At 47.9% G+C, this 13,577-nt stretch overlaps 2 protein-coding genes and 1 long non-coding RNA gene across 4 annotated transcripts; 1 reads left to right on the top strand and 2 right to left on the bottom strand.

The window, feature by feature from the left end:
- Window positions 1-2,650: 2,650 nt before the first annotated feature.
- foxi3a (forkhead box I3a) lies at window positions 2,651-4,646 on the bottom strand. Its single transcript, XM_061299329.1, has 2 exons — window positions 3,389-4,646; window positions 2,651-3,287 (listed from the first exon to the last, which is right to left on the bottom strand). Exons 1-2 carry the CDS (start codon window positions 3,918-3,920, stop codon window positions 2,773-2,775), a joined length of 1,047 nt encoding a protein of 348 aa, XP_061155313.1. The 5' UTR covers window positions 3,921-4,646; the 3' UTR covers window positions 2,651-2,772.
- A 37-nt stretch (window positions 4,647-4,683) lies between these two features.
- lcp2a (lymphocyte cytosolic protein 2a) lies at window positions 4,684-12,975 on the bottom strand. 2 transcript variants are annotated; one of them, XM_061299328.1, is made up of 33 exons: window positions 12,841-12,975; window positions 12,455-12,517; window positions 12,298-12,344; window positions 12,101-12,166; window positions 10,719-10,747; window positions 10,571-10,605; window positions 10,317-10,497; window positions 10,107-10,201; window positions 9,741-9,798; window positions 9,606-9,671; window positions 9,461-9,480; window positions 9,355-9,374; window positions 9,211-9,285; window positions 9,115-9,133; window positions 9,028-9,043; window positions 8,880-8,955; window positions 8,748-8,800; window positions 8,556-8,590; window positions 8,310-8,463; window positions 8,095-8,180; window positions 7,904-7,988; window positions 7,781-7,846; window positions 7,693-7,715; window positions 7,517-7,536; window positions 7,261-7,371; window positions 7,168-7,186; window positions 7,078-7,093; window positions 6,920-6,995; window positions 6,654-6,706; window positions 5,638-5,699; window positions 5,463-5,537; window positions 5,200-5,349; window positions 4,684-5,071 (listed from the first exon to the last, which is right to left on the bottom strand). In XM_061299328.1, the coding sequence occupies exons 1-33, from the start codon at window positions 12,916-12,918 to the stop codon at window positions 4,928-4,930; spliced, it is 2,172 nt and encodes a 723-aa protein (XP_061155312.1). In that variant the 5' UTR covers window positions 12,919-12,975; the 3' UTR covers window positions 4,684-4,927. The 2 variants fall into 2 exon arrangements, with proteins under 2 accessions (XP_061155312.1, XP_061155311.1); XM_061299327.1 differs by having other exon boundaries at window positions 8,880-8,958.
- On the top strand, window positions 12,033-13,058 carry LOC133168078 (uncharacterized). Its single transcript, XR_009718150.1, has 2 exons — window positions 12,033-12,417; window positions 12,651-13,058. It is a non-coding gene; the product is annotated as an uncharacterized LOC133168078 (long non-coding RNA).
- The last annotated feature ends 519 nt before the right edge of the window (window positions 13,059-13,577 follow it).

A 13,577-nucleotide genomic window follows, 5' to 3' on the forward strand; every position in this document is an offset into this window, starting at 1 on the left:
ACGTTGCTACAGACACACTCTTCCCTCCCTTTGGTGTAGCAACGCCTCTGTAACCAGGGCAACCAAAACAGTGATAAAAGGAGCAGAAGAAACATCTCGAATGACTAATGCAAAGGTTGCAGAAAAGGTGCTGTTTTTTGCTGTTTTCCGGACGTGCTGCTGTTCTTTCGGTGGCGGATCCAGATCGGGATTTGGTCAGCAAACTGCTGCGGATACGGAAGCAAAGACCGAGGTCCAGATCACCCCAACATTCTGGCTGAAGGTCCCAAGAAGGAGGGGGACGGAGCCTGCGTCGACTGGACCCTATAAATTGGTGGAGCGCATCTCACATGCCGTCCGGCTGGCCGGCAAAGGAGATTCGTCGTCTGTCCCAGTGTGTCCCAGTGAAGGGTTCCTGCAAGGAACCAGATCAGCCAGTACAAACAGAGGCAGAATAATCCTCTTCCCCCTTGGTGGCCAGGTAGTCCACCCTGAGCCACTGAAGACAACTACCACGCAGCAGACATTCCTGAATTCTCCCCGGACGGAGCAGATCTGCGAAGGGGGTGAGAATCGTGCTCACCCTCCACCAGTGGGCGTGCCAAGCCCCCAACGGCTGAACAATCGCGAGCAATTTTTATCTTGATTGATAACATTCTGGTCGCCTAAGGCAGAGGGACCGTGTAACTCTTTTCCTGCATTTAATCTGGCCGCAGGTTTTTTAAATTACACACACAATTTGGACTGGAGTATTGAGGAAAAACCTCATCTTCACTGGAAGTTATTGCTTTCATTGTATTTTCTTACTTATGTTTGATTGATCGAGGTTGACATAATCATATGATAAAACAGGAGGGATATGTTAGGGTTTGCAGAATATCTTCATCGTATGATTATGTTGGAATATAACCTGTAATAATTTAACTAGTTTGTCCTGTCTAGACAAAAGTAGTTGACCAAAGTGCTAAGATCTTTTCAACTGATTGACCAGACGCAGAGGAAGCAATCAAAGTTGCTTTGTTTACAGAAAGTCGTAAAAGGCCCCCTGCTATGCTTTGATCAGCAGGGGACCCGGCCTCACCCAACCTGTGTGTTCCCACACCCCCACTTTCAACCCCACTCTGTTTCTCTCAATAAATAAGCACCTGACGAGGCCTGAGTCAGACTTCATTCGACCATCGCTGTAAGCACAGCAACGAGTGAACTCTCCGCCTGCAGGTGTCTAAAATGACTAACTTGACTCCAGTGTGGTTCTTGCAAAATAAGTTAGAGTGAGCACCACCCTAACAATCGATATATATATATTTTTTAATAAAAAATATAGAACAATATCCTGATTTATAACAATTCATACGGAAAATCAACAAGGTACTGCAAACTCTTTATTTAGGAAATTACAAGAGTATTGTAGTATACAAATTGCTTACTTTAACACTGAACTTTGATGTCGTGTTTTTTCTTTAAATGTGCGGCGAGATTTGTGCTCCCTGAATATTTGATCACCGCATGGCAGGATTTACAAACTGCATGTGTCTTGTCCGTTGAGCCATCTTTTCTTTGGAATCCAAAGTGCTTCCAAACGAATGACTTAAAGCCTAAATGGGAGCAAATTTCCTCGTCTTTTTGGACACTAGCCATAGCACCAGCCCAGGAGCCGCGTACTAGTTGTCGCCTCCCCTTTCACGTGCGTGCTCTGCTCACAACACAACAATGCCGGGCGCACTGCTCCCGGAAAGAGGAAGCAAGCAACAATGAACTGGATTTCAAAATAAAGTCGCGTCTAATGTCCGAGGTCAAACACGGCGATATAAATCGATGTTTACCTTTAGCATCGATGCCAATAAATCGTAGAGCATTATATCGATTAATCGATGTGTATCGATGTATCGTTACACCCCTAATACAAAGTGCTTATTTTAACACTGAACTTTGATGTCGTGTTTTTTCTTTAAATGTGCGGCGAGATTTGTGCTCCCTGAATATTTGATCACCGCATGGCAGGATTTTCAAACTGCACGTGTCTTGTCGGTTGAGCCATCTTTTCTTTGGAATCCAAAGTGCTTCCAAACGAATGACTTGAAGCCTAAAGGGGAGCAAATTTTCTCGTCTTTTTAGACACTAGCCATAGCACCAGCCCAGGAGCCGCGTACTAGTTGTCGACTCCCCTTTCACGTGCCTGCTCTGCTCACAACACAATGCCGCGCACTGCTCCCTGCTCCCGGAAAGAGGAAGCAAGCAACAATGAACTGGATTTCAAAATAAAGTCGCGTCTAATGTCCGAAGTCAAACACGGCGATATAAATCGATGTTTACGTTTAGCATCGATGCCAATAAATCGTAGAGCATTATATCGATTAATTGATGTATATCGATGTATCGTTACACCCCTAATGTTTACGTTTAGCATCGATGCCAATAAATCGTAGAGCATTATATTGATTAATCGATGTGTATCGATGTATCGTTACACCCCTATTGACCAGGTGACTTTTAATGAATGAAAAATACAAATGTGTTTTCTTTTCTTTGTTTCCGCCGCCCCCATTCAAGTGTAGCCTTTGTCAGATTATCTATTTCATACGAAACTTTGCTACATTTTGCTGATGCATGTACGTAAGTGTTGCAATTTTTGCTCTGGACGCTGTAATCCCAAGAACTCGAAAACACACAATTTGATGTATTTGCTTTAATTCCAACGTTGAACCCTACTTTGAACTTATAAAATATCAATAACACCGATAATAAATAGCGTCATTCACACTGTGACGGATATTTCAAAGCGTCAAGTGGACGTCAGAGTCCCTGGTGGAGAACCAGCGAGTCAAGGGACAGATCATTCATGAGGTGGCCCAAGAGTTGAGACCGGACGAAGTCGAACTCCGCCGGCCGCTCCTCCTGGAACCCCAGCGGAGGCGTGCATGCGGTCTCCGAGTCCGCATACAGAGACGGGAAGAAGTGAGTAGGGGCAGACTGAGAACAAGGGACGAACATAGTGGAGGCATGACGAGAAGAAGAGCTGCAGGTGTCCAGCTGCGGCACCACGGGTCCTGGTGAGGAGACAAGCCCCTGAGGAGGAAGCAACGAGGGCTCATCCGGGACCCGCGTGGACTCGGGAGGCCGAGATGAGATATGCTGATCCGACGTGGCGGGAAACTCGGCGCCGGGACATTTGGGCCAAGAGGACGAGGACTTGCTTCGTTTCTTGGTGGAAGTCGCCGTGTCGGTTTTCCTCTTCCTCTTGCGGCAGAAGTTGCCATTTTCAAACATCTTATCGCAGTTTGGGTCCAGAGTCCAGAAGTTCCCTTTGCCTGTGGCAAGAAAGATGAAGGTTAGGAGTGGGTTCAACAGGCTCAGGATCTTGCTCAAAGACACTCTGGCATGGTCACGATATCTTTCTCAGGAAACTCACCCGAATTGTTGTCCTCCCGTGGAACCTTCCGGAAGCAGTCGTTGAGCGACAGGTTGTGCCGGATGGAGTTCTGCCAACCGGCCTTGTTTCGGCTGTAGAAGGGGAAGTGCGTGGACACGTAGCGGTAGATCTGGCTTAGTGTCAGCCGCTGCAAGGGCGCACTCTGAATGGCCATGGCGATGAGGGCCGAGTAGGAGTACGGCGGGCGGGCCAGACTTAGCATGTTTTCCACCGAGTACCAGGGCCCGCCGGCTAGGAAGGCATTCTGGAAGTCGTAGAAGCCAGCTCCGACATGAGGCCGCTCTTCTCTGGACTCGCGGCCAAGCTCCGGTCGGAGGCACGCTGCTGAGAAGCCTCGGGCGGAGGACTGTAGACGCTGAAGTCGTGTGAATCCAAAGCCAGAGGCTGGAGCTCCTGCTGGGGGAGATGGCAAAGAGGCACCAAGGATGTCATGACAATGGTGATGAACACACGCGACACCTGTCCGCAGGCTCTCGGCATCTGCACTTATACTTTGAGGTACCGCCCACATGCAAGCTGATTGGCTGCGACTACACGGGCGCACACACACGCATACACACACGCAGTGGCTGTTGGCGGCTTGAATTCCTGCCCTGGGGCAGATGACAATGACTGATTGAATCTCTTTTTACGATTTCAGTCGTTACTCATCTGCTTAACATCACATTAGGTTTGTTTAAATGCCATTAATATATCGTTAAATGCAGATTTAATGATTTCAATATGTCACAAAAATGTGACAAAGCCACTAAGTACTTTGACTTCTTACTTTTTGGTAATTCACATATTTTTTGCTGTCAAGTATCCTCTGCTCATCATGTGACTCACGCACGCACAAACTCACTCCTACTTTTAATGTGTTTTTTTGTGTGCGTGTGCAAATCCTTGATTTCTATCAAATTGCGCATGCTGATCGTGATGCGAGAGCAACATTTTGATGCGGGAGCGAGCGCTGACTGTAACCTCTCAGACAAAAGTGACGCGCAGCTTTCTTATCACACCTGCGACACCAGTGGGACTTTTTTTTTTTGTCTCGGGGATCCCTAAGCCCCAATGACACGCATCTGTGCGTCAGTTGGCGACTGCATCCATTCCACACCCGACGCAGAATAAAACAAGACAGGCTGAGCTGTAACTGATGACTGGGACTATGTATGGGGGTCCGGGCGCTGTTCTGTCATGTGATGTCAAATTGTCTTTCCCTACTCAAATGCATGGCATTACCTTTAATTTCATCCAGCCCCCCCCCCCCCCCCCCATAGAAACAACAAAAATTGTTGTCATGTCTATTTTAATGAGGAATTATAGCACTCTAGAATATTGTTGGCTGTTTTCTATCAAATGTATGTAGTACAGAAATAAAATAGACGTTTATGGCGCATTTTTCTTCAATCGACAAGCTGTTGTGTTGCTGCCCGTTTTGACTTCCTGTACATGGTCGCGTGTACACTACAAACAGTCTCAGCTCCTTGTAGAGGATCAAGAATATATTCTTGTAAGTGCTGTTATGGTGGGGTCTCAGTGCGTTCCGGTCATGGAAATGCCTGCGGGTTCTGACAGCAGACACTGGTTCTGCTGGCTCGAGCACCGTTTCTTGGCATCAATGAGGAGCAGATGACACCGGGAGTGATAGTTGATGATGTCACAGACGGAGGGGAAGGACTACACACACACACACACACACACACACACACACACACACACACACACACACACACACACACACACACACAGGCGTCACTTTGAGTCACAATTCACAAAGTATGAAAACTGCGTGAAATTGGCTTCACCTCCTGGGCCTTGAGGCCAGTTCCGAGCTGGAATTGATTGTTCTGGTGGCGGATCTGTATATTGAACACTTTGTTGTGGTGAAGCACCATGAGTGTGTATGGCTGGTTGCTCTTCTGGTGTGAGCTGTCCCGCACGAGGTACGCTCCGTCCTGCGTGCACGCGCACATGCAAGCAAGTGCACGTGAATCTCGGTTGGCTCGAGAAATCTTTTTTGTCTTCAGTATTATTTGGCTTAAGTATGGCTATTGTGGGCGTGCGTTACCTTGCCGACTTGCTTCAAATAGCCTTCAGCTTGACTCCTGGTCACTTTACCAACATACCAGCAAGGGTCCATTCCCTATGCGTACATGCACAGAGTTGATTTGTTTCTTGTGATTGAACTATTGCCATGACCAAAACGTTCCTGATATAGATGATTGTGTAATCTGAAGCGTTACCTGTTTAGCTTTTTGCGGTGGAGCATGAAAGAGCTCTGAGGCAACAAAGTTGCTCCTGTTATCTGCATGGGCCACGCACACACATTCAGCCAAAGATTAATCAGTCAACGCAGTCTTTACTTATGCGGAAAATACTAATTGCTAGGGGTGCAACGATTCATCGATACACATCGATTAATCGATATAATGCTCTACGATTTATTGGCATCGATGCTAAACGTAAACATCGATTTATATCGCCGTGTTTGACCTCGGACATTAGACGCGACTTTATTTTGAAATCCAGTTCATTGTTGCTTGCTTCCTCTTTCCGGGAGCAGTGCGCGTGGCGTTGTTGTGTTGTGAGCAGAGCAGGCACGTGAAAGGGGAGTCGACAACTAGTACGCGGCTCCTGGGCTGGTGCTATGGCTAGTGTCCAAAAAGACGAGGAAATTTGCTCCCCTTTAGGCTTCAAGTCATTCGTTTGGAAGCACTTTGGATTCCAAAGAAAAGATGGCTCAACGGAAAAGACACGTGCTGTTTGTAAATCCTGCCATGCGGTGATCAAATATTCAGGGAGCACAAATCTCGCCGCACATTTAAAGAAAAAACACAACATCAAAGTTCAGTGTTAAAATAAGCACTTTGTTTGTATACTACAATACTCTTGTAATTTCCTAAATAAAGAGTTTGTAGTACCTTGTTGATTTTGCGTATGAATTGTTATAAATCAGGATATTGTTCTATATTTTTTATTAAAAAAAATATATATATCGATCGTAGAGCACTATATCGTGATATATCGTCAATGAATCGCAGCAGGCTTTAAGATATCGGCAAATATCGTATCGTAGTTCTTTGTTTCGATATGATATTGTATCGTGACAAAACCTGCGATTTACACCCCTACTAATTGCCCGTGATAAAATGTCACACTAGGGAATGGTGCCCTCTAGTTGTCGTCCCAGCAAACGCGCAAAAAAGTGAAATGCCATTTTCTTGAGTAAATATCTTATTACGTCACAGTGTTTTCTTACCTGGATAAACGTTATGAGAGACTAAGCCAACAGAAGTGACACCAAAAGGCAAACTGTAAGATGACAAAAACGAAAAGGCACTTTGTTTAACATCAAACCAAGGCAAGTGTGCCCTGAACACCGTCCCGCTCGTATGACGGTGTGCAGACTTGTGCAATCCCATGAGTTTACATCTTTGTTTCAAAACTTAAACGAGTTCATTGGGTCTCAAGAAACCCAGTGTTTGAAAAGGGTTGTGTCGACTTTTCATAGAAGTGACTTTCTACCTGTCTCCAAGGCGGCCAGGAGGTGCCGGGCGGGGCGCCAGATTTTTATGGAGGGGAAATGTGTTGCGTTTAGCCACTGAAAAGAAGAGAATGCTTTTAGTCTCGTCATCATGCTCATAAAGCCCCAATCTTGATCAGATAGACGGAAGGTTTCTCACCATCACCGTGTGCTTGCTACAAGGACAACAGAAGACAAAAGAATGCTCACAAAGCACCCGATTGTGTTACCTTGTCAAAACCGCACTTACCTCTCTCGTTCCGTCCAACCTGTAACACCCAAAAAATGCTATTGTCATTTGACAGTGGACTCTTTTGGGCTGAGCAGAAGGCGGCCAGGCCACCTGCTGGGAGGAGGAGGCCCAACGGAGGAGTCATCGCTCCTGCTGATGGAGGCCAAGCCAAATGGGAGAGCTTTGGACCTGGCGGGGGTATCCAGGACGTCCGCCTGAGGCCTGAAGACAAGTACGCTCGTCAACACAAAGTCACCAGGTAAGCCGTCACCAGGTGAGCCGCCCGTCAGACGTTTCCAACCAACGACTCAACTCGCCAGCCGCACCCGTCACATCTGAACTTGCTGTTTTCAGGTGTGTCTGTTACCTTTGGGAGTGGAGTGGCAGCTGTAACATACACATAGAGATTTTAAGAAAGGACCACAAAAGCGTCAACTGCTGCAAATGAAATGATCCCCATGTCCAAACTGCAAACGTTGCTTTGCGTCGGTTTCATCTAGGCTGCGACATTCGTCGCTTATTTCGCTTGTGTGTCACACGCACCCTCTTCTCTTCTGCGTTGGGACCTAGAGACAAATGGGGAGCTTCACTATTTGAAAGTTGTCTTCAAGAGCTTGTTGTTTCCCAATACCTCTGAAGGGAGACAAGTTTCGGCCCGGTTTGTTGCTGCGGAAGATCTGCGGTGGCCCTGCGAGCGCTAGACACAGAGCACGGATTTGTGAGATTGGAAGGGATGCCGCTTGTGGTTACTCACATTTTCCAGGCGGCGGCGGTGGCAGCGGCACCGCTTGTCCACCACACCGCGGCAAGTGATCTCGGCCCAATGACAGCTCTCCCGGCTGCAGAATCGAAATTGCTTTTATGACACGGTAGCCACCACTGGGATGCTAACTGCTAAATTCTCCCAAGGCTGAAAGCGACTGCTGAGTTTTTGAGACGTCTCACCGAGCGGGGCGACGGAGGTGGACGCAAAGAGACCGGCAGACCCAGACCGACTGCTGGCAGCGGACTTCTGGAGGACACCTGTTTATCTGAAGGGAGGGAGGTGAGCTAACACAAATAGTACATTCGTCCGAGCCACCCTAACACGCAGCTCAGAAATCTTCCTCTGAAGCATTGTTTCAATGATTTTGGGGCCAAACCAGCGACGAGCGTCCTACCGATGTACTGGCCTTCTGCGAGGGGAGCGAAGGTCCTGCAAGCGGGCTCCTCCCGGGGTTCCGCGGGAGGAGGTTCATAATTGCCGGCCGCGTCATCGCTCGCTGCATCCTCATCGCTGCCGTTTGGATACTCGTACTCGGCGTCTTCATCATCCTGAAGGCGCATTTGGAGCCGCGTACATACGTTCAAATATGTTTTGAGTGGACTTGCCGTCCATTTTTCAGGCAACTGAGTATCGGACTCACAAACTCATCATCGTCCCAACCCTCAACATCGGGAGCTGTTGGAAAACAAGTGGCGGGACTTTAAAACTCGAGATGAGGACATTCAGCAAACAGTTAAAATGTCATTCATTTTAGAAAAAAACACACAGACCGGCAAGATTCTAAATGGTGTTCTCATTGTTATTCAATGACTTGTTTGAAAATGCTTCTTACCGGAGGAGACGGTCAGAGGCAGCGAGCCCACACTAGTGGAGCCAGAAGGCAAACTGTCAAATAACAAAAAGAACCCACTCGTCTTCATTGGCTTTAATCTCAAGCTGGCGGCGGCGTCACATGAATTTCTACCTGTCCCTGTGGTAGCCTGTGGGATTGGGGCGGGGCAGCGGACTGTTACGGAAGACGGGGAAAGACTTGAGTCTAGCTGCTGCGAGAGAATAGTCAGCTTTTAGGATTGGGTCCAAATGGTCCGGCTCTCCAACTGAGCCTTTCTCACCATTGGCGTGTGCATGCTAGAAGGAGACAAGAGGGGAATAAGTGAGATGCTTGTGGCGCGCACGCTGCGCGCCAACATTGAACTCACCTCCCTGGCGCCATCAGCCCTGCAACGACAAATCGCCCAAAGGTCATGAGATGTTCACCCAGCAAATTAGCCATTTGGGGCGAACAAATGACCTACCTGCCGGAAGGAGGGGGCTTGACGGGAAACTTGGCAGAGGCCGCGGAGGAAGGAAGCAGTGCCAGAGGTGGAGGCCTGCCAAGGGGCAAACCCAAGAAAATGCTAATCGTTCAGGGCGGCGCAGCGCTTTATTTGCTCGCTTACCTTTGGGAGGGGACGCCCGGCTGTAACACACCGCCAAAAGATACAAGCAAGCCTTTTAACCTTTAATTGATTGGCTCAGTGACTGCAAAAGACACGGCACACTCACCCTTTCTGCTACACCAGGACCTGCCAAGACCAACCCCCAAAAAAGTTACTTTCATCCACTTTTGTTTTAGCTTCATTAAACTTTTGTTTGAACGATTCTGCACGTTTTGATATTTTTTAGTGCAGTATTTTCAGATCCTCCGTACCGCCAACGGAAGAGGAACTTCGGCCCGGCTTATTGCTGCGGAAGATCTGCGGCGGTCCCGGAAACACTAAAAATCACAACGTGATGTACCAACCACACCTTGCAAAATTTAACGGGATTTGTTGTGTCCACTCACACTTCTCTGATGCTCGCTGAGGAGGGTGGGGTGAGTGATCTTGGCTGGACTCCACCGGCTGCGCAAACACCCCAAAAATATCAAGAATCAATATCTGCCACTTTTGAACACGCTTTTGCTCCCCGAGGCAGGTTATTTAATCAAATGACTCATTTTGATCACGTGCATCTTTCCAGTGGCAGCAACATTTTGCGCGACGCCCTGAAATGAACGTCCACCCTGTCATGACGCCGTGTTACTCATCCGCATTTCAAACAGCGCGTATCTCATTCTTAGAAATAGCATGCCTTCGATGAAAATCCTCAGCTTTTGGGTACGTGTCAAAGGCACCTTAAAGTCATATTGACGTTCAAATATTTTACTCACGACTCGAGGTGACAGCGCTGGGCGCGACGTCGCCGGTGGTCGGGGGCAAACAGCAGGCGACGCCCCCCTAGACGATGCGCGATTATCCCTACCACCTGCCATCGGGGCGGAGGAGACGCATTCAAGCTAAAGAAACTGCTTCTTTCCGCCGTAGCGCATACGCGAACCAAAAAGGCATCGGACAGGATTGTGAAAAATGTCAAGTGCAACCAATATATTCGGTGTCGCGCACGGCGCCACGGTGCATGCGCGCCAACTTCTCTGCGGCCTCCGGGGTGGGGAGTCCGTAATGCCCTGCCTCTGCCGCTACCGCGTTGTCGTCAGGTTGCTCGTAGTCGCTATGGCCGCTGTCCTCGCCGTTGGGACTCTCGTAATCGTTGCCGTCAACGTCCTGGAGCCGCAAAACGTGACCCAAAGATAAGCTGCGAGTCATCGGTGACTGGCCGCCGGAAACATCGACTTACAGAAAGGTCGTTGCTCGAACCTTCCACGTCACAAACTATTAAAGATAGAAGAAGACTAAATTGCGGGAACGATTTACCTCTGATAATTGTTCACATTTTCAGGACAAATAGCGGCGCGGCCTGTTATCGTCCGGCTTAAAGCATTTACCTGGTTCAAGACATTTCGGCATCACGGGTCTGCGGTGGAGAGAAAGAACATTCGGTGAATTGGCATCGTTTATTCAAACGATATTTGCAAACAAAATGACACAATGATGGACTAGAGCAGGGGTCACCAAACTACGGCCCGCGGGCCGGACACGGCCCGCGGGACCGTTTAATCCGGCCCGCCAACCCTGAACAAATTGTATTAAACTTTTTTTTTTTGTCATTTTGCCTGCAATGACTGCGTTTCCCCAGTAGATGGGGAAGCGCTCGCCTGCGCATTTACTACCGGAAGCCGTGTCAGAAAGCTCGGCGCACACTCACAAGTGCGTGTACGGACATGGCGCACTCGCGCTCTATTTGTATCAGTCCCGAATTTAGAGCGTGGGCTGTGACGACAGCATTCTTGTAATTTGCGCGCTGAGCTTTCAGATGCAGTTTTGCGCTTAAGCCACCCACAAACCTTCCCCTGGAATCCTTCCGTTAAAATGTCGCCCAAGGAAAAGCACGGTGATCACAGTGCCGAGCGTTTAAAAGAGCCAATTTGGCTCGACGTACGCGACGTGACGTTCAGCCACATGAACGTCAACATCTACCCGTCACAGATCGAGGTAAACGGACCAACACCTCGGATCTCGCGTAAGAATTGCCACAACAAATTTTACTCCAGACTATGACGCACTATCAAACTTTAACAAAAAAGACAGCGGTGTCTACAAGCCTACTGGAACCTACAAAAGGATTATAAGGAAGGAACACAAGAACTTTAAGAGACTGCGTGTCAGAGAGGTTCTGCTCTGACAACTGAGCTGAACTTTTATCTGTTAAGATTGTGCATGGCACAACAGAAAGTTAATGTTCCATGGTTTTTTTTCTATGAAGAACCCAGAGAGAGTTATTTAGTTATTTATTTCCTGTTTTTTCTGTGAAGAACTCAGAGAGGGTTTAGTTATTATTTATTTCATTAATAGTGTTATTTGTTTCCTGACTTTTTTTCTGTAAAGAACCTGGAAAGGGTTATTAAATAACCGTTATTTGGTTATGTGTGGCTTTCTGGAAAACAATAAATTTTTTAAGCTCCCCTACGATCGTCACACTTTTTCTGTTACAAACTGCCACCGGCCCGCCATCAGAGAAGGGAAAGGTTATGTGGCCCTCACAGGAAAAAGTTTGGGGACCCCTGGACTAGAGTGTCAACTGAATAAACCAGTTCGTGCATCACGATCATTCAATGGATGCCGTTTTCCGGCGCATATTAGCGTGAAGCTAGCAGCGTTCATGAGACAAAAGTCAAGTTGTTTTTTGTTTGAGACGCAAGGTGGTGTCTTAGTCATACGAGACGACCTCTTATTTGTCTTTAATGCGTGAACTGAAACAGGAACCCACCTTTTACCAAACGGGCCTCGTTTTTCTTCCTTCTTGCCGATGTCAGCGCTCAGCTTGGAAATAATTCTGGGAGGACACACAAAGGATGAGAAATTTGACTTTTCAAAGGCCGGTATACAAATCTCCGGAGGCGCGTGAAGCGCTGCCACCTCAAGTGAAACTTTTGCGATTGTTTTCAATTTATTCAAAAGGCTTACGGTGTGTGAAGTTTGGGGAATTTCTGCAGATCGTTCTCACTCAAGTTCTGCAAACACAAAATGATGCGTCTCTTTTTTTCTTCCAAAACGAAAAAGTAATATCCAGATGCAGGGGTCAAGGTGGGTAGCGGCTCTCCCTGTCTACGTCAAAACTTACCACAAATCTCATTCCGTTGATGGAGTTCTTCAACACAGTTCTATCACAGTCGGACAAATTCATCTGCAACACATAGGCACACGTGCATGGAGCCTCTTCCCAAAACTAGCCTTTCGGAAAAAGAAACATTTGAAAGGATGCAAGCAAAGGAAGAAAAAGTTGTAAAATGTTGTGTGCGCCCTCTTGTGTGTTCTAGACAAGGGGGCGAGCCGCAGCATGTCGGACCAACTGGAGACATTTGACGATCGTCGTAAGCTGAGTCAAAAACGACAAAGGCAACGAGCGCGAGTGATGCTCCCGCCACGAACAGGCCTCCCGCCCAAACTCATCTGAGACGGGCTTCAGCTGGATTTCCCTTTGTCGCAATTGACAAAAGTGAGCCTGACCTTCCTCAGGTAGTCAGCCAGCTGCTGAGGGCTCCAGTCCTCGACCTCCGAGCGGGACGGCGCCCGGCTGCAGTTCATCTCACGTGCCCCCCTTTGCCACTCGAGACTTTGCGATAAGTTTTCTTTGCTGAGGCCTCACAATCGACTTCCAGCGCTTCCTCTTTTCTGCCGTGCCCTCTGCGACAAGCTAAAGTTCAGTCTCACCCAGCCCAATGATTTGCTTCAACTGAAAAATGGCCCAAAACCGTTGTCGGGCTTTCACGTTGACGTGTCGAAGGGGAACCAAGATGGCTTCCTTAGTTCTTCCTGTCTCCTCCGCTTGGTGTGTTTGTCAATGCCTCTCTCACTTGCTCTTCCTTTCCTAACCTCGGAGGAAGTGACTGTGCAGAGGGGAGGACCGGGGAAGGCCAAGCAGCAGCTTGCTTCTGTAACCCCCCCCCCCCACACACACACTTAAATTTCGACTTGACGGAGTTTTAACACGTTTTGTAGCCTGAATTCCACTTCACGTTTGACAACTGTTAGTTGTCGTTAACCGTTAGAAATTTGCAAAAAAAATCTCTTGTTCTTTGCTGAAAATCTAGAGTTGCCAGTTAGGCCAAAGCAATCAATGTGTTTCTTTGGCGCCATCTAGTGGAATCTTGGCTGTTGCTGTTCATGACTGTGTTTGGGGCTTTTCTTGAATGCAGCATGCGCACCTCAAAAGACTGAATCATGACAAAAAGAAAAGCGCTGTA

This window comes from Syngnathus typhle, linkage group LG15 (assembly GCF_033458585.1).
Source record: "Syngnathus typhle isolate RoL2023-S1 ecotype Sweden linkage group LG15, RoL_Styp_1.0, whole genome shotgun sequence".
Lineage (NCBI taxonomy): Eukaryota > Metazoa > Chordata > Actinopteri > Syngnathiformes > Syngnathidae > Syngnathus > Syngnathus typhle.